Source organism: Gymnoscopelus braueri (genome assembly GCF_963280865.1).
Source record: "Gymnoscopelus braueri genome assembly, chromosome: 4".
Taxonomy (NCBI): domain Eukaryota; kingdom Metazoa; phylum Chordata; class Actinopteri; order Myctophiformes; family Myctophidae; genus Gymnoscopelus; species Gymnoscopelus braueri.
In genome coordinates, this window is record NC_137605.1 from 24,706,038 (window position 1) to 24,727,433 (window position 21,396).

General features: G+C 41.0%; 1 protein-coding gene across 1 annotated transcript in view; it reads left to right on the plus strand.

Moving 5' to 3' along the window:
• Positions 1-21,156, plus strand: part of grik3 (glutamate ionotropic receptor kainate type subunit 3) — a gene marked incomplete at its 5' end in the record, with an annotated part of 143,891 nt that extends 122,735 nt beyond the window's left edge. The window contains 5 exons of the mRNA XM_080426724.1: positions 1,925-2,043; positions 14,156-14,373; positions 17,404-17,629; positions 19,302-19,552; positions 20,838-21,156. Of these exons, the coding sequence (XP_080282850.1) occupies positions 1,925-2,043; positions 14,156-14,373; positions 17,404-17,629; positions 19,302-19,552; positions 20,838-21,035 (1,012 nt within the window). The 3' untranslated portion in view covers positions 21,036-21,156. The remainder of the gene's footprint in view (positions 1-1,924; positions 2,044-14,155; positions 14,374-17,403; positions 17,630-19,301; positions 19,553-20,837) is intronic.
• Positions 21,157-21,396: the final 240 nt, after the last annotated feature.

The following is a 21,396-nucleotide window of genomic DNA, read 5'->3' on the forward strand; positions in this document are numbered from 1 at the left end:
CCAAACAACCATTACCCTTGATTTCACATCCCTCCTTACACCCTGCTCCCTCTGTGCCTCGATCTGCCACTTCCCGCTGTTCGAACCCTCACAGTCCAGCGGGGATGTTCGGCTCCATATCAGTCCCAGGCTTTGACTGCTCCCCTGCTGCATCACAGCCAAAAGGGAAGAAAGAACTATCCGTCTACTGCTGTTTCCCATTTTCTCAATAAAGGGAAGAATCTTGAACTAGTGAACCAAACTATTATAGTGTCTTACTAAAATAGGTTATTGACATATTACAACATTTCCATGCTATATCATTCTAATTCAGTTTATCTTTATGTCTTGTATAGTACATCAGTTACCGATGATTGCTACAATGATTGTTCCATGAGAATAGCCATTCAAGCATTCCCACTTTGAAAGACGCTGTTGTAGAGGATTACATTTTCTTAGCATTTCTGTCATAGAAAAGAAAGCATTTCACCAACTGTTCCCAATGTGCACTGGCACACTGGAAGAGCAATATATGGTATGTGACATAATTATTTTTAAGTAGATGCTACAGACTCCAAGGCTCCAAGTATCTTCAGGAAAAACACCCAGAATTATATTTAAATAATCATAAAATCGCATTTGAAAACATTTTGAAAATTAATTTCAAGAGGAAGAGCATTGACATTTAGCATGTTTTATCCAACCATCTGCCTCTTAAACTGACTTGTTTAATCTCTGTTAAAGAATTCATGGCATGTAGCAGCTTCAAAACGATTTCCACTAAATGGCAGAGCCTTGGAATATATATGGTTTATGGTGGCACGTGACTTTTCACTAGGCTCTTCATACCTACAGTATTATTCTCATATGAATGACATTTTGATATCTACTATCTCCAAAGTGGTATTTATCTTTTCCCATCATATTGCCACCTTTAACTACAAATACAATGTTTTTGTAGGATGTGTAGTGCGATATTTAAAGGGTAGGTTAGATCATTGGGATGATATCAAAACACGTTTAATGTGAACACATTTTGAAACTACAGTAGGACAAGTGACGAGATAAACAGCATATTTTCACACTTGTACTACTATTAGCTATTAGCTACTGTTATCTAATACGTCGAAATCAAATTATGTAGACTTATTTGGAAAAAAAATTAGATTCACTACTGCACAATTATTACATTGCACTTCCAACCAAATAAAATCAATATTTGTTTTCATGTTTAATCCTTTATTTGAATTATTTCATTTATTTTCTTTCTTTCTTTCATTATTATAATTGTTTTCTTTCAAAATTTCAGTTGTATCTCTCTACACTTGTAGAGAGATACATGTATCTGTCTTGTGTTTCTTGCCTGCTACGACACCTGAATTTCCCCATGGGGATCAATAAAGGTCTATCTATCTACTGTAGTTTTAGAGCTGAAATGGCTACATTGGTCTCCCATACTTCATGTGGTCTTTATAAGGAGGATATGGCATAATATGAATACATAAATACATACTAGGAAAAACTAGTTCAAGACTTGAGCCAGCCCAGCAGCAAGCCTTTGAACTTGCTAAGTTTTAGTCAATAACCACTTTATTAGTTATTATATTTAGTTAAGCTTATAGTTCCTTTTATCATGGCAACATGAACTTGCTGGGGCTGCATGTACTGTACAGTATGTTAGCTGTTGTCTGTCAACAGTAATCTGAAACAAAGAATCTATCTGCAATTCATTTGAAACCTGAATGTCTTTGATAATTAAATTGGAATGGTTTGAGCCATTTCCGTTTTACTGTGGTGAGCTTCAACAATGGAGAGTGACTCAGTCACTCAGTCACTAAGGGACTATCTAAGCTGCCCGCTGGCCCCAGGTTTAATAACATACTTTATGTACTGTGTTCTTGTATTTGCTTCGAAACACAATTCAATCTCTCTTCATGTTTGGCAGGTTCAGTCCATATGAATGGTACGATGCCCATCCCTGTAACCCCGGATCAGATGTGGTTGAAAACAATTTCACTCTCCTCAACAGCTTCTGGTTCGGAGTGGGTTCCTTAATGCAACAAGGTAAGAATGTGTGTAGACTACATTGGGATTGGATTGGCCATGGCTTTAAAATTGTGTGTGTGTGTGTGTGTGTGTGTGTGTGTGTGTGTGTGTGTGTGTGTGTGTGTGTGTGTGTGTGTGTGTGTGTGTGTGTGTGTGTGTGTGTGTGTGTGTGTGTGTGTGTGTGTGTGTGCGTGCGTGCGTGCGTGCGTGCGTGCGTGCGTGCGTGCGTGCGTGCGTGTGTTCAAAGAGAAAACACTCCTTCCTGCACAAAACAAACAAGATACTATCGAGAAATGTGTTGCACTTTATTTTAGAGACATTCGTGTATCAAAGTGTTATGTTTAAATGCAGAGGAGGTGAACCTCATTTCAAAACATTACCGACATGTATTTATATGTATCTCTTTATTAACACATTGACCGCCAGAGGTTAATCTCATAATGTACTCACCAGTGCCAACGTTTTATTGTTGTTTTTTGTTTTTTTCACGTCGCCATAGACGTCGTTAAAATCCTTAAGATTGATCTGTGCACTGTTTGTAAACATCGCGGACATCTCCCTGTGTCTACCAGTCCAAACCACGTGTCAAACGGGGCATCCATTGTTGAGTTAGAACGGTTTATGTTAAACAGTGATCAGCGAGGAGAAAAACTACAATCGAAGAAAATGGCGTTTCAGTGTAGACTTTAGAATGGGAGCCGGCGTGATCGTCAAAACCGGATCCCAAATAATTCTGTTTCCGGTGGTGTTACAATGAAATGTGCCGTACCGGAAAATTGAAAAAAAAAAAAAAATTCGAAAAAAAGGAAAAAGCACCACAGCCCGTAGGCTACGGGATCGGCGGTTAAGCGTTGGATTTAACGGCCCGTAGAACTACGGGCCCGGCGGTCAATGTGTTAATGCAGTTAGCTCACCAACTCATTGTGTGTCTCTGTCCATGGTGCTGAAATGGTCAGTCCCTCTCTCATTCCATCTCTCTGCTTATATTTGGGTACCATTGGAGATCTTGCAGGAGAAGGTGGTACTTTAAACTTTGCAGCGTGTAGGAGCAGGCAGTCAAAAATAAACTGCAGGCCGGACGGGAACACACACAATGTGGGAGCAGGGGCGGTAATGGTCCGAAAACCAGAGATAGCGGATACAGTAGTAGCGGGATTAAGAAAACATTCCCGCGCAAGGCTATAGTGCAGACCTCCCCCTTGCTTGTCAATAGTAATAAAATAAAATAAAAACAACACCCCACCCATTCCCTTTTCTCCCCTGCTGCTATATAACGCCCACCTTCTGTTTCTTTAACTGACAAGCCACCTGATTTTCATTCCTTGACTGCTTCATGAGACACTTGCCTGTCAAGCACAACTGGAGAGCTCAGCCTTACATGACAAAGGCAGTCTGTTGTCACCTTCCTGCTGTTTAAAAAAATTTGAGTAGGTGTCAAGCACTTGTCACAGATTGGCAGCTAAGGAGGAAAAACATTGCCACATTTGTTTCCCCCACAACGTAGTTGGCTGGCCCTGCTCAAGAGCTTTATGTGTGTCGGGAGGGAAAGGGTAAGTTGGGGAACATGTCTGACAAATGCCAGCTGTCAGCCACGCTGGAAGCGGCTGGTGTAAGTTTGACGTTTACACTGTCATACGGCTTGGGTTGAGGGTGACCCGTTGTGGGAGATTCATATCTCTCACTCATAGCACTTCTCTGAGTGCTGATTGTGGTAAATGTCACATGGACCTTGGTTGACACGATGTAGCCTTTTTGTTATACATAATTCTTATTCCACCGTTACTTAAGATTAGATATAACGTGTGGGGGCACGGTGGCGCAGTCGGTAGCGCTGTCGCCTCACAGCTAGAAGGTCCTGGGTTCGATTCCCGCAGGGGACGCTGTGGGCGCTGGGGGCGTGTCTTCTCCTCCGCATCATCAGTGCCCATACCCTAGGTGGGGTTGGCGAAAGGGCCTCTCTATGTGGAGTTTGCATGTTCTCCCCGTGTTCCCGAGGGTAGGTACCCTCACAAAAACATGCAGTAATCCTGGTCACTATACTGCCTCCCCCTGGCCAGCCGGGGCGCCTGATCGAGGGGAAAGGAACTGGTTGGAATAACGTGTTCCTTCCACGCGCTACGTCCAACCAGGGAAACTCTCCCCTGTCAGGTGACAAGAAGGTCAGTTGGCTCTCATGCATTGAAGGAGGCATGAGCTCGGCCCTGGCCTCCCTAGGTTGGCAGAGGGAAGGTAGTGCCCAGGATTACATAGACAATTGGCACTGGGTGTAAAAAATGGGGTTACAAAATCGTGGGATGAAAATGTAGATACAAAATTACAAAAATAAAATAATAAAAAATAAAAAATAAAATAAAAAGATTAGATATAACGTGACTTTCTGTGAGTTTTGTTTTATCACTGTAGTAATGGTATTGAGTGGGACTGGGGCTTTTATTTCGCTAATCTTGGCCAGCAAATTAAACACTTAAACCCTATATACTTTGTTGACCGGGGTTCCCTAGGGATCTTTCCTTGGCCCAGTCCTATTGCATAGCTACCTATCACTTCACAAACTGTATGATGTATTGTGTACCCATCTGGTTTTAATCACAGGACTGAAACAGCCCTCATCAAAGTAGTTAATGACCTTAAAATTAAAAACTGTGATTCAAACAGACCATCCATTTTAGTGTTGTTAGAGTGTGGCTTTTTATACTGATCATGATATATTAATTAATGAATAGACCTCAAAATTCTGCTGACCTATCTTGTTATTAACTGGTTTCCATCCTACTGTACCTAAAAGACAGGACTTTCTTGGAAATTTAATATCTGATGGAGTTAACATTTTCTATGCAGAAGGGTCATTACTTGGTCTGTTACCTTTTAATCTAATTTATATGCTCCCACGTGGTACCATGATACGACACTATAGGCTGTGTCCTACCATGTGTCCTACCATTTTTATGCTGATGATGCACAGTTGTGCATTTCCCTTTCACCAGATGACCTCAGTACTGTGAAAAGAAATAGCTAATTGCATTAGATTTCCCAATCTTTCTACAGTTGAAAAATATTATGCGTCGCAATTATTTTACATTAAACTTTTATTTTGGTAACCCCTCATTCATACAGGTTGATTTCATTTGCGCAGAAAAATCTACCTTGTTTTAAAAAATGATATTGTTGCTTCATCGCCTCATTGTGCTCTGTGTGCATGTTCTCATAACACAATTAGCAGTTTAAATTAATGTGAATTAATCGCATAAAATAAACACTCCTGGTGTATACAGACCTTCACTACCTAGAAACCAGTCAGAGGTCTCCTGACGGGTGCAATTTAGTCACTATGGCCCTACAGTACTTACCAGTTAGTAGGACCAGAGAGACATAGACATCACAATCACAATTAGTCCATGAGCCAGAGCCCCAAAATTGAGCAATGATTATCGAAAGAGTGGGCAAAACCAAACCTATATTAAATTGTTCATAGGGTCAATACGAGTAAATAAATATATGATAACCTTTCCACAGGAGCAGCTTTTTATCACACATTTTGTTATTTTCCCCATACGTACATGACAGGTCAAAAAATTAAATAAAATAAAAAAGAGCTATCATAATGAAACTTGATTACTTACGTGAAGACAATGATTTATCGTATTACAAGTTTTCTGAAATTGTATATTTAAATATGCAAATTAGGCATTAGGAAAATATGCCCACATTTGCATAACTTTCCAGAATCAACATTGGAACATTGGACAAAGCCAGAGTCAACATACTTATTTCATTTTGTTAAGATGTTGGAGTCAAAGGTTTTTAACGAGGGAATATTCAATATCTGGCTCAATTTTGGGGCTCTGGCTCATGGACTAAATGCATAATTTGCATATTTAAATATACAATTTCAGAAAACTTGTAATACGATAAATCATTGTCTTCATGTAAGTAATCAACTCAGGAAGTTTCATTATGATAACCTTTTTAAATTTTGTCATTTTTTTCACCTGTCTTGTACGTATGGGGAAAATAACAAAATGTGTGATAACCATGAAAAAGCTGCTCCTGTGGAGAGGTTATCATATATTTATTTACTCGTATTGACCCTATGAACAATTTAATATAGGTATGGTTTTGCCCACTCTTTCGATAATGAAATCTTGTCTGGCTCATGGACTAAATGGACAGACCAGATACATTGCTTAAAGGGACTACACCATGAATTTTAATGAAAAAAGGGACTACACCATGAAATTTTTTTTTTATTTATTTATATTTTTTACTTTTTCCACACAGAACCAGGAGATAACATGCATACAAATTGGCTCAATAGCGCCCCGTGCCAAACAGGACAATGTGGTATTGCAGGTGAAAGTGCTTTATAAGCCAGAGAGAAGTTAGTTGGAATGAGTATATCTGAGGCCTCATTTAGGCTCAAACCTTTTGAAAAACGTTTGAGGGACATAAACAATATGATATTAAATATTATTATTTATTTTTTTATTCATGGTGTAGATCCTTTAAGTGTTTTTGCATAAGTGCTCATTTTGAACATGAATTCTGAATTTTGAAGGTCTAGTACAGCGCTACTCAACCCGCGGGCCGCATGCGGCCCCAACGCAGTGTCTTGGCGGCCCCCTCATGGTCAAACCATGATTTTTTTAAGCACAGGATAAAAATATACATTTCCGTTCAAATATATGGGTTGCTCCATTTTTTTTTTTTTCAAAAACAAACATAAATTGTTACAGGTATAATGCATAGTTTTCTATGCATTTCGTTTTTTTTGGGGGGTTTGACCCCCATTTTTTTTCGGCCGCGCAGCTTTGCCGCACGCCCAGGGTAGGTGTCCCTTATTTCAATCTCTGGGAGTTGGCAACCCTAACCTTGCCATACCTTAGCTTTTGCTGAACTGATGCCACTGGACATACACACAAAATAAACAGGTACAGTGAAAATAATATGATGTCAAAATGTACATTTTCTTATAACAATAACAATGCGTAGTGTGTGTTACAAAATCGGAAAATCCAAAATAGGACCGTCATTTTTAGCTTGCGGCCCACTTTTGGTATTTTGCTGAGTGGGCCCTGAGCCATCTTAAGTTGAGTAGCCCTGGTCTAGTATGATAAAAACCAGTCAACACTGTTCTTTTTATTTTAACCGTAATTTGAGTCCTCTGTTAAAAACATTGCCACGATCTCTAGTTTTAGATCATTGGGCAAAGAGTTGAGTTTTTTCCCTCTTTAACTCTTTCACTGCCAGGAATTAATTAATTCATTCATCCGTCTCCGGTCCCCTTGCCAGCGAAAAAGGCGATTTTACTGTACCTTTGAACAATCATGGAATATTGTCCGTGACCTCCGTCCTCATGGGGGTGTCATGGTATAGGAAAACAAATATTGGCCGGTCGCGATCCTCCATTCCAGAGCTATGGCCGTTTGAATGTGGCTTGTTTTTTGAAAAACAGCAGAAAAACAACAGAAAGCCGAGACAAATTGACTTTTATAAATCCTTTAACATGAAAGGTTATTTTTTGTGATCACGTGATTTCTGGGTGTACTCTTCTGACTGACCAAATTAGGTCTTGTACATTGGAAGACAGTCACTCAGTCACCACATGCAGTTTATCTACTAGAGCGCTGATATTTAACAACCAGTCCAGTAAACAGAGGTGAAACATATTTTTGTTTGGTTGGGTGGAAAAAGTGGTAGTGGCTGTTTTTGCAATAATCCATTGTTGTTTTAATATGAAGCAAATTGAGTTTACATGTTATGAAATGTGCTATACAAATAAAATTGCTTTCTACCCATTCTCCTAAAAGTTGAATACAGTATAAGGAGTTTGGTTTTCTTTATTTCCTGATGCCTTCACTGCTAATTGATGGTACGAGTTACCAAACAAACCACTCTGAAATGTTTCAAGGAAGGTTCATGGAAGGATATTGCTCTCAAAAGAGTTCTGTACTTGCCTTGTACCCACTTCCACCCCCTCAAAGACACACCTAAGCAAACAAAGGCCAAGAATTTAGATAATGAAGTCAATTAGGGAAGAAAAAGAGTAATACAATCTTTAACCTCAATGTAACAAGACAAATTAAGGAGACTCCGAGAGAATCGTGGTGGATCTTTTCCTGTAAGGATAGCAAACGAGTTCTGCAATTCATTAAGCACAAAGGCTCAGCAGCGCTCCCGTGAAACAGCATGGTAGCTCTGCCAATTTGCCGCTGCAAACTGAAGCTAGGAGTGTAGCACCAGTGTGCCTTGAAGAAAACGATAGGGAGAAGAACAGAATGAGCTAGTTAGTAGCCTATATTATTCAGCTAAACAGGGACGATTCAATGTAGTAATTCTCACTACTGCTTAAGCTCGAGGGCTTCTCATATTTAGAAGGCTTCTAATCAGTTCTGTTTCATATTCCTCCCCAGTGCAATTTAGCTCACTGACGTCTTAGAGTTAACATGAGGTAACACATACTGTAATGGTGTTTGTTACTCATAGTTCTTCATTTGAGCAGAAAGTGAACGTTATAACGTACATTATGCCCTAAATTTACAGTTGTGTTCATGTAGAATTGAATTGAATGTTACATTTGTTTGTTTCTTTACAGGGTGATTCTGACTTTGTGTGGCACACATCTTGTGCTGCCATGCAACACAGGGTGCAAATATTTCCAGCGAGGTATATTTTGTCAGTGTCACACAAACAGACGCTGTGCTCGTCTGCCAAACACAGTGACAGCAACTGAGAAGGAAGCCATTTTCTTGACATGTTTAACCCATTTTGGGCGGGAACCCCAATTTGTAACTATACCTTTCAGGACGGGAACCCCTTTTGGAGCTCTTGTTGCTATGTACAGTATATAGCAACACACATTTGTTGTAATGTTTGAAAAAATATTAGAAGTTTTTCAGAAAACTTAGGTCAGGATTTAGAAGGTGTTTTTAGAATCAGCCTCAGGTCTAAATGGGTTAAAATGCAAATGGCCATGTTTGAGGACAGCCAAAACAATAAATCAATCTGCCAGCTTGTCTGTGGGAGGTTGATGTCACAGACACAAAGAATGTAAAAATAAGGAGGTGTAAAATGCAAACACACAAACACCTCATGTGCTTCAAATGTAATGCTAGGATTCTCAGTAGGCTCTCACAACAAACATACAGTACGTCCCATTATCTATTTGGGGTACATGATGAGGTACACTTGAGGTACAATTTAAAATTTCTGTGTGCAATAATGAAAACGGCTAAATGTTTATCTCTCTCTCTCTCTCTCTCTCTCTCTCTCTCTCTCTCTTTCTCTCTCTCTATCTCTCCCTCTCTCTCTCTCTCTCTCTCTCTCTCTCTCTCTCTCTCTCTCCTCCTCTCTGCAGCTGCAAACCATTTTTCTGAACAAATAAATATACCTTTTATTTATTTATTTTCCTAAGGAAATTAATAACCAGTAAGAGCCTCTAGTATTGTAAGGCATGACATTAGAGATCATGTTAAGTGTGGTTGTAATGGTTCTCATGGGGCATTCCTTCACTTTTTTCCAATACTGAAAAATTGGTAAGCTACATTAGATACGGAAGATTCTGCTCATTTCCTGTAATGAGAATAGTAATAGGGGACTTCTTAATGATGTTCCTGTATGGAATTTGTGCTCTGATATTACATCTATCTGTCATTTAATTCCCACATCCTTTAATAAAAATAAATAAATGCATTTGAAGCTAGGATAATTAAAAGTGTATTAGCTATGCGTATGCTATTACACCATCAGGCGTTGCTATAAGCATTGCAAAACTCATACAAAGTAAATTTACACTATTTGACAGAGTGAGCTTGATCCAGATATCAAACCTATTTTCCCTCTGAAAGCTTCATTCAATGTGTCTCTTTAAAGGCACTTTAATATGTTCACATATTTCCAGTCGGTGTCAAGGAGTATCTACTCACACTACAGTAGTGTCTGCAGTCAGTGAGATTGATGAGGTGTTTGTTGACTGAAACAGCATCCTTATCTTCGACCCTGAATGGACATTTATATTTCTTTGGCTCTATGGCTCTATTGGCACTATATGATTTTTCCCCCCTTCCTTTATGTGGGCATGTGTGCATTTATTACAGCATTCTAGTGCAGTGGCATATCGTGTTCCCTGTTGGCAACAGCATTTTTATTGAGTTTCCAGTTGTTCCAGTTCCTTTTTCTAGTGCGACCACAGATGGAGATCTGGCCTCCCTATCCCTAACGTCATAGTGAATCAAAGAATGACGCCGTCTACCCTTATTTGCAACCACACAGGGGCCTTTGTCAGACAGCAGAGGACAAATCCAATCAAATTTAGTAGGGGAGGTTAAAGAGTGGACCACTCTGGCCCCCCTTATGTAGGCTTGTTACCAGAATTGCCCTCATAAATCTTCTCAGTAAAGTAACCCAGTACACAGAGCACGAGGGTGGTTTAAAGGTTGACAGAGATGAGACATAAAGTAACTTTAACACCAGTCCCACAGACCCATTGTAAACATAGTCTGTCAATTTGCTCAACGAATTCTCAAAGTCAGGGCAGAGGTATGATTTGACTTGCTGCCTCTTACATTTGCATGTTATTTCATACAATACATGTAAGTACTGGACATGGTTTGTACCATGAATGCCCTTTGACCCGTACATTCAGTTTACTTGAAGATTTAAGAAATCATACAATATAGACATGCAGGGTTTGCCTGCGTTCAATGATACAGTATATGATTTTAAAAATAATAATATATAGATTATCTACTTTGGCCTAAATATTATAGTTGTGTTCTTGTTGGTTTTGCTATTCACTCTACTGAAAATGTTTTAGCTTTCAATATTAATATTTCATAGACCAGATACTACTACCCAGCACGTTGTGAGCTTCTACAAGCTCACAACGTGCTGGGTAGTAGTATCTGTCCATCCATTTTTCAGCGAAGATCAGTGTAGAGAGAAAAGAGGAGCGGACCTATTATAGAGCCTTGGGGGACCTTGGTCAATTAAGTGTATGGGGTTGATACAGTATGGCACTGGCACTGCACCAGGGGTGTCAATTGGGTATGGCAAGGTAGGGCAGGTACCATACCTTGGCAAAATATATATATATATATATTAAAATAAATCATGATTAGTAGCCTAATGCAGGTGTAAGACCATTGTGTTTGTATTGTGTTATAGGTGTAATGCATAGTTTTCTATGCATTTCGGGGGTTTTGACCCCCAATTTTTTTTCTGCCGCGCCGCCCAGGATACATGTCCCTTATTTCAATCTCTGGGAGTTGGCAACCCTAACCTTGCCATACCTTAGCTTTTGCTGAACTGACGCCACTGCACTGCATGCACCCATGACACTGATTTTGAATATTATATTCCCGCACACTGTCTTCACTTACAGCAGTAAGTTACAATGTAACTTGACTCAAAATTGTGGCAACGTTGAGCTGTGATATAACATTCATAACATTCCTTACACCACCTTATTTGACAACACATTGTGAAAACAGAGTGATGCCAGATATGAGAAAATAAAAACAAAACAAAGAATTGCAATTATGTCCACCTGCCAAAGCCACAGCCTCTGGCAGCTGCAGCCCACACTCACACACACGCATGTACACACATGTACCCACGCACGCATAATTATGCACGCGCACACACACACAAACACGTACAGAGCTGCTAATCAGTGAATGACTAGGATGTGGGATAAAGAGCAACGCCTGCTTCTCTACCACAGATAAATCTAAATTAGCAATGTCCTGCTGCTGCTGGTTTTGTAGTAATGAAGCATAAGACTTATGACCTGTCCATATTCCATATCTCATTCGCTTTGTGGGAAAATAATGTCCATCAACACTACACTTAAAAATCCAGCGATTTCAGTATTTATGCAGAAGCTGAAATTGTATATACTATATAGTATGGAATTGGATCGCAGCGCATGTGTCAGTTTTGGACACTCGCCATTCTGAGGAGTGTTGGGCTCTTTGAGACATGATTTGAATGTCAAGCAATTTACCAGATAGTGAAAACATGCATATAGCATACAGTGCAATATTGAACATAAAGTATAATTAGATCTGTCAAAGTTTTATACTACCCTGGTGTCCATATTTTGAGCATGTCATTAGGCTGTTCAAAAAAGCCTAGGCCTATTTTGCGTAATTTACACTCATCGTGTGCCAGTTTCACACATTCAAAGTAGCAAATCTACAAGCTCACATCGCAACACATTGTGAGATTGTAGATCGACTATTTCTGCCGCGTGACAGCGGCATCCAACAAAGTACTAAATATAGTATAAATCAGGTTGAAGATGTTTAGAGCTTGCTGAAGGTAATTATTTGAGAGATCATTTGAATGTCCCTCATTTGAGGCCTTTGTCAGATACCAATTCCTCAAGTCATGATTTTGGAGATTCCTAGACCACACCTTGACGATTATTTTAAATATAAAATGCACATAAAGTGAACATTATTTAACCGCTTGTAGATCGGCTATTTTTTTTACTTTTATTTCACCTATGATAATATCATAGGTGAAATCCTATATAAAAATTGTCTTAAGGGTGCTTCGATTCTACGGTGGTGCATCCGGCTTTGTCGTGAAGCGTCTACACGAACACAATTGGCCCATGTTCGAGGGAGGGAAGTCGGCGGGGAGGGGGATCATTTTCATTGCATGTACAGGCTGGGGAGGCACCTGTCAGCAGGGACTGTTGGGCGAGAGGAGTAGGACAAAAGCTCTACGTTCTCCCGGTGGGGGCTCCTCACTGGTAGGTGAGTCAGTAGGATACAACAGCAGTGACAACAAAGAAATGTGTGTGGGGGGGAATCAATTGGCATAATAATGAGGGGGGGAAAAAGAGGGAAAAGGAGGAGAGAAAAAAGGGAGGATAGGCGGGCGGACAACGTCATCACGCTCACTCAGCCATAACCATATAAGGAGTTCCCAATGCAGCTACGCCCAAATATGGAGTGCGTTTTCTAACCTTAATGTGTCGTCATGGCATCAGGTTCAAACAATCAGTCAGTTCCATCTATGGGTACAAAAGGGGGCATGCCCATACAGCATTATGGGCATATACTGATGACATGAAAGGGACAAGGACTGACAGACACGGAGATCTCCATAAATGGGCATATCAGTCGGACCGGCGGTGCGACGTAGCGTAGGTGTGCCGAACTCTAGATGTGATGTCCGCATAGCGGCCCGAACCTCTAGTAATGCAAATAGGAACACCAGGTTGAAAGTGGTAAAAAAAAATCTGCATGCAAGGCAGAAATCCTGTGTCAGATTTCAAAATGGCTCCAAATTAAAAAATTGTATTGACAATTTGGATGTGTGGCCTTCATCTGAATGAATCGCAGGCCATTATATGGCCAAAACCCAGATTAGAATGGCTGGGGGGGGGGGATATACCATAAAAACTGGTCAAACATTGGCCAAATTTTCAAATAATATAAGAAATGTTGAAAATAGCCGATCTACAAGCTTGTAGATCGGCTAAAGACGGAGATAAAGCAGCATTTAAAGCTGCATTGGGTGATATTTCTGATAGTCACAAGGCCTTTCATTGAGACATAACTCAACCGGCCAATATGTGCAGGCCCTCTGCCAAAGTTTCCTACTATGGCAGATTTTCCAGTGCAAGATGGCTTCTGTCTGTATTTCAGCTAAATGACATTTACAAAGATCAGTATCCATGCAAAAAGTAACAACCAATTAAATTCCTAGATACATTTCAACTACCTACTGTACCTTTTCAGTTGACATGATAACAAAAAAGCCTGTGGGTATCTAAGTTTGTTTCGCTTTGGCTGCCATAGGCTGTTGGGTGTGTTTGAAGTCTAATTGATAGACAGGGGATGGGGAGCCAGGGGAGGGTGCGACATAGGAGGGGGACAGCTGCCTTGTTTTCTGCATGTTTATCAGTATTGCACAATTAAAACCTGTTCTGGATACAATTTTTTTTAAGTTAGGTTAACATAATCTATGATGTATTTGTTTGTTTATACAGTACATGGATGCCAGGGAGCAGAACATACCAAGACTGATATATTGCATTTTAGAATCAAATCTGCTATCATAGTGCTGGCTAGCAGATGGAGTGAACAGTCTTGTCTCACATTTGCATTCCATCCAGGCTCAGAGCTGATGCCCAAAGCCTTGTCCACCAGGATCATCGGTGGGATCTGGTGGTTCTTCACCCTCATCATCATTTCCTCCTACACGGCTAATTTAGCTGCCTTCCTCACTGTGGAGAGAATGGATTCACCTGTGGACTCAGCCGATGACATCGCCAAGCAGACCAAGATTGAGTATGGTGTCGTCAAGGATGGTGCCACCATGACATTTTTTAAGGTACGACACAATACAATTTTTGTTTTTTAAAATTAACAAACAAGTAATTTTATGGAGGAAGAGTTTCATAATAATAATCTATTTCTGTTTATTTATTTTTACATACTATAAACAGCTACACAATTAGTTTGTCTTTTTAATTGTCCCCTTTCGGGCCTGGCGAGAGAATATGTTTTGCACCCTGTCCGTCCGTCCGTCCGTCCGTCCCTGTGTCCTGTCTGTGGACAGCTAATCTCCGGCACCGTTGGCCCGTTCGCTGCGAAACTGCGCACACACAATCCCTGGATGCCAATTCAGAACCTCTGCCCCAAAACTTTCAGATCAGCCTTTCATAAGGACAAAATGCCACTTGAAAATGTTCAAATTAGCCTCATGGTGGCGCTATAATAGGCCGATTGGCGTTTTTAACTACAACTGCACCGATCTGTGTGAAACTTTGCACGGACACTCCCTATAAACATTTGCCCTGCATTTTTCACATCTGCTTTTTAGCGCCACCAGGAGGCCGACTTCTGTGAAACACATTTTTGGATATTACTCCTTCAGATTCTGTCCAAAAATCATGCAAATTGGTACACAGTATCTCTATAGTCATGTGATCCTGACGGATCTATCCAATATTTCAAATTCTATCCTAATTGGTTAACTTTGGCTTCTAAAGTCTGCAGGATTGGTCCCTTTTTGAACAAAATGCCTTAACTCATGAATGCAGCGTGCAATTTCCATGAACTTTTGCACGCATATTCCCACTAGGCCGAGGAATAAATGCCCCCCTTTTCACATTGGCCTGTTATAGCGCCACCAGCAGGTCTAATTTAGCAAAACATATTTTTGGAACAAAATGCCTCAAATCATGAATGCAGTGCCTGCTTGCCGTGTAGGAAGGAATGGCACCCTTTTCACATTGGCCTATTATAGCGCCACCATAACCTGCCTGACATGGCGGAGACCTGTGCACTTTTTCCAGTTTAAAATGTTTTGTTATTTTGCACAAAGCGACGCAAGTACACACGCGTAATGGTGTTGTGTAGTAACGAACCGAGGCAAGATGTTGAATTATTACTTTACTTTTTTAGTTGACTTTTCTACAAACTCTCTATATAGTGTGATAGTACACTTTCCAAAGAGAAAGAATCAATATATATATATATATATATATATATATATATATATATATATATATATATATATATATAATATATACACACACACACACACACACACACACACACACACACACACACACACACATACACACACAGTTAGATCTTAATTCCCACAGCAAAAGCAAATTCTCCAGCTTCTCCACTTCTCCACTCTGTTTGATGTGTTCCTCCATAATGATTTTCTCATTCCAAAGTTTCAGCTTTTGCCTGCAGGGTCTATGCCTTTATTTTATTATTTTGCGTTTTGCCTCAGATGTTGCCGCTGTGGTGCTGAATAACACATGTAACAGAGTTACGGTCTCTCCCTGTGCAACAATGAAAACACAGAGCATTTTTACTCAAATGAGGGAAAGTCCATAGGTTTATGACACTGCAGTAGCTGGAGAGAATGGGGTTTTCATCCAGGGTAACTGACCCACTTTTTATACCAAAATACCGTACAGTATATAAATACAATTTTTGAATCAACTAAGGTCTCTTTCGAGGATTCCCCCGCATTGTAATCGGGCATGAAACCCTGTTGTTGACATTAATAGATAGTAAATTCCATTTGTGCACTGAAATTGCATTACAGAACAATAACGGCAGTACTGTTTAATATCACTATCACTAGAGTCTGTTTAGTAACATTGCACGACAGCATATGATATGTAGCCTAGTCATGCACAAGTGTATATTTAAATACCTGGAATATAACTTGCTACTCATATCCCATTATTAACTGTAAAGCACAGGGAATGCTGTTCTTTATCAGGACTGCAGTTCTGGAACTAGATACAAATAATCTCTTTGGCCTAAAGAGCTTCGATACGCTTTATAAAGTGTAAGCTCCGTCGTTCTTACTTCCATGATTAGCGGTTATGATTGCAACATTTTTAAAGGAGAGGAGACACCTTTTTCTACTTGACTCATCAGAGTCGCTATGCTCAAGTGGCTTCCGCTCCCTCTTGCCCTGATGGGGAGAATCAGGCTAACGAGCTCGACTCCAGCAGATGAAGGAAGTGACAGATGCTAAAAGAAGACAGGGGGTGGAATTCAGAAGTTTTGTCAAAATGATAGTGAGCTGAGGGCAATGTAGGTCACGTCCAGACAGTACACCAGAAAACCTGCTCACGATGCAATCACCTGCTTGCTTCTTTTGTTTTTCATGATAAAACATGTTATTATTATATTTCACATTTGAACCGGCGGCCTCCATTGGAAGTGCACTACGCATTAGACATGCATTGGGCACTATGCACAACAATGGAGGGCAGCTTAGAATAGTATCTTCTAGAATTCGAAATGCCTCATGGTCCTGAGACAGTAATTATCCAGGATTAGACATGGTGTGAATGTGACCCTCCTGTAAAATTGCATGAAATACCAAATGGCCTGATGCAAGACTAATGGAGAGAGACTCTATTATTACGGTCTCCCTTGTGCTTATTACGAGAATAGATGTTTTAATCCGTGATACTTTAATCCAGCGACTAAAAAATATCTTTTACAATTAATCGTGTAAATCTACTTGGATGCTGGAATAAAGGACCATTCAAGATTCTTCAAAGCCCAGCACTGTGATTTGACAGCTTTTTTTCCACCCAGACACTCACAAAATTCACATGTTTGTACAATCATTCTGCCGCAGAGGGAAGAAAGGAATAACAGGTGTTTAAGGTTAGCAGTATTTTCAGCACCTGTACACCGCACTATAAAGATGGAGAGTTATATTTCGTTCAAGGGTCAGCGCGTCACAGAGGAACTGTTTTTCTTTGTGTCAGGGCATTGTTTTATCCCCCCCCCCCCCCCCCCCCACCGTAACTGTAGCAAGGGAGATGAGATTCAAAGGCACTTCAAAAAGTTCTATTTCTGTCTCACACAGAAATCTAAGGTTTCTACCTTTGAGAAGATGTGGGCCTTTATGAGCAGTAAGCCTAGCACATCACTGGTGAAATCTATTGAAGATGGAATCCAGAGGGTGCTGAAGTCAGACTACGCACTGCTCATGGAGTCCACCACCATCGACTACATCACCAGGCGGAACTGTAACCTCACCCAGGTGGGAGGGATCATCGACAGCAAAGGCTATGGAATTGGCACTCCCCTGGGTAAGACCTGAACTACCATCAGTGATTACAATACACTTGTGTGGGACTGCCTACTAATAAGTTCAAGTGCTCGTCAATACCGACAACACTTGGTGGTTAGCGCGTGTGTGGTTGTGTGAGCGGGCGGTGTGCGTGTTATTAATTTCTCCTTATAAATTTTTCACCGCTTACTGTACTGCATGAACTCCCTTGGGTCATTGTGATGCAGGTTCTAGATTCACTGTAAACTGTCATCAGCATTTCTGAGATAATACACCCAAAGACCACTAACAATTAAATATTAATTACAAAACATCCTAAAAAAACATCCTAAAAAAAAAAAACATGAGGGAAGAAAGGAATAGAGACAAAGACATAACCATAAACAAACCCAATACGCCCATATATAGGCAGGACCACGGCCACGTCACTCTGACTCAGACATGAATATAAAAAAACCCGATACGCCCATTTAAAGGCATGTCACTTATGACTCAGACACGACCCTAAACAAACCTGATACGCCCATATTTAGGCATGTCACTATGACTCAGACATAACCGTAAACAAACCCAATACGCCCATAAATAGGCATATATGGAGATCCACTTGTCTTGAGCCACAGATCCGACCACTATGCCCATATATGGTCCCGTGCATGTAGGGGACCGACCGACTTCAAACTCGTGCACATTGGCAAGGACTAGAGGGAGTGCGGTCCCCGCCGTCGAGTCGTTCGGATATACGGTTCCAGAACCGCTGATCCGACCGATATAGGCAGATATGGATATCCAGTTGTCCATAACCGCCGATCCATGCCCATGCCCATATATGGGCATGCTAATATAGAGGGTATGGCCATATACTAATGACATCAGGGATCTCCATATATGGGCATAAAGGGGATAAGGACTGACAGATACAGAGATCTCCATATGTGGGCACAGAAGGTACACAGACGGATGGGTACAACGGGTACTCTGACAAAGACCCCACACTATGGAGACTCAGACATATCTGTCTGATCAGTGGCCCTCACTCAGACATATCTGTTGGATCAGCGGCCCTCACACTCTAGATGTGAGGGCCTATAAATATAGTCCATAACATGTGGTTCAATCCTTAGTACAAAACCTTCAAATAAAAAAGCAGGCGGAATTCAACCTGTACTCAGTAAAATCTTCAATGTTAATTTATCAATTTGTAACTGAGAGAGTACAAATATATTATACATAATTATATACCATGTATATGATTTATATACAAAATACCTTTTGTGAATGAACATAATTTTTTACCAATCTGTATGGCAGAGTATGTTAATACTATACAGTACATATGCAGTGGTTGGAGGTGGTCTGATAAATGTAAACCCTGTGGTTGGGTAGGACCACTACTGGTCTACGAGAGGTACTGTCTACTTGAAGCTCAATATCTCCCCTGTTCTGTCTTAGCTCAGTGGTAGAAATATTGTATCCTGCACAAGAGACCTGGCTTCAAATCCCAGGAAGGACATACATCTAAGCTTTACCTTAACCACTTGAACCCTATAGCATCCCTATTCTGGGGTGAACAATATTCAGTGTAGCCCGTGGGAACACGGTCAACTAAGTATAGGGTTTAAATCCCTTCCTTAGCTTTAACACTGAGGATTTTTTACTGTGTAGTAAAGCTGACCTGGCATTGTTTGCAGGCTCCCCATACAGAGACAAAATCACCATCGCCATCCTCAGCATCCACGAGGATGGGCGTCTGCACATGCTTAAGGAGAAGTGGTGGAGTGGGAGTAGTTGTCTGGATGAAGAGCGACATGAGACAGGGCCCTTGGGGATCCAGAACCTGGGTGGCATTTTCATAGTCCTGGCATCGGGCCTGGTACTCTCCGTGTTCGTGGCCATCGCCGAATTCGTCTACAAGCTGAGGAAGACGGCAGAACGTGAGCAGGTAGCTGTCCCTGTGAATTGCCCAATTTACACTGTGTGTTTTCACCCCACCTTCAATTTAGAGTTTGCGTAGGCCAAACTTCTCAATTAATCAGATTAGTTAATTCAGTGGTGGAAAATAACTCAGATTAGTTTTTCTTTAAGTAAAAGTAGTAGTTATTAAGTAATACTACAATGTAGAAATACTATGTTACAAGTAAAAGTATACTTACGGCACTGTAACAAACATACTGTAAAATTACTCATTATACATGACCCATTTAGTAATGCATTAAAGCTTACACTATGTGTAATAAAAAAATCTGTATGGTAGAGTATGTTAATACAATACAACTTAACATAACTGCAGTGGTTGTATTTGGTCTCCCTGCTCTATATATTGAGAAATATAGATCCTATGGTAGGGTATGACAGCAGAGTAAAATGTAGGCCTACAATATTTGCCTCTGAGATGTAGTGGGGTAGAAGTAAAAAGTATAAGAACATTTAAATAACATAAATTAAAAGTACTTTAAAATTGCTCTTAAGTACAGTACTAGAGTAAATTCACTCTCCACCACTGTGTTAATTGAATTACCCTTAAACCAGGATGAGCTTTTAGCTATGGAGTTGCTAACCACACTGATTTAGTTGTGACACTTACACACAGCCTCACACAGTTTGTGGCTTTTAGTTCAAACATGTAAAAGGATTTGCATGCCTTTGGCTAATCTCTAGGAGTACTTGGCTATAAGAACACAACATTTACTTATTTTAACACACATAATTGCAAATTGGAGCATAAAGAATTAATCCACTATTAGTCATCGCAGATGTCAGAGTTGCGTGAGCCCCTTTACTGTTACAAACCACCATTTTGAGCTATGCAGCTTAGCAGGCTGTTATGAGCGTGCCGTGCACATTATGTTGTGGGGGGAGAGTAGCTCACTCTGTCAGAGTAGTGCAGCAACAGCGAGCCATGCGTGGGCTGCATGTGGTGTGACTTGACATTGCTGACAGCCATGGATACACGCAAACACAGAAACACACTAAACAATAGGCACACACACACACACACACACACACACACACACACACACACACACACACACACACACACACACACACACACACACACACAATGAACTGTGACGTTCTAATTTGTTTTTCACATCTTGGACTGTCGACACTCTTCTGCTTGCCAGACCAATTTAAAACTAAGGCATTTACCCCCCCTTTCCCGTTCCCCACTGTCTTTCTGTTTGCCTGGCCTCCCCCCCTCCCCTCAACCCCCACTTATCGCCCAGAGGTCTTTGTGCAATGCCATGGTGGACGAGATCAGACTGTCGTTCACCTGCGAGAGGCGGGTGAAGCACAAGACCCAGCCGCCGCCAGGCGTGGTGAAGACGGATGCAGTGATCAACATGCACACCTACAACGACCGACGACTCCCGGGAAAGGACAACATGAGCTGCAGCACTGGGATGACCCCCGTGTTCCCCTGACAACAGTGTGTGCCCCCCAGGGAAAGGGCCTCCTGAGTCACGTGCAGGCGGTGTTGCCGGAGACCAGAGACAATGGCATAGATGGGATCACCAGGTTCACCCTGAACCACGACATGGGAACTCTGACAAAACACGGAACTCTGACAAGACACGGAACTCTGACGAAACACGGAACTCTGACGAAACACGGGCAAATCAGAATGACAGCATCAGCAACACAGGTATGACATCATCCGCCATGTAATCCAAACCACAGCTGGGGTGGGGGCTTTGGGGGGGATGGGTGGGCTGGGGAGGGGCTGAGGGGTACTGGAAGATCGGTCTCATTTGTGAAAAAGGAGCCAATATTCCCAAATAGTCA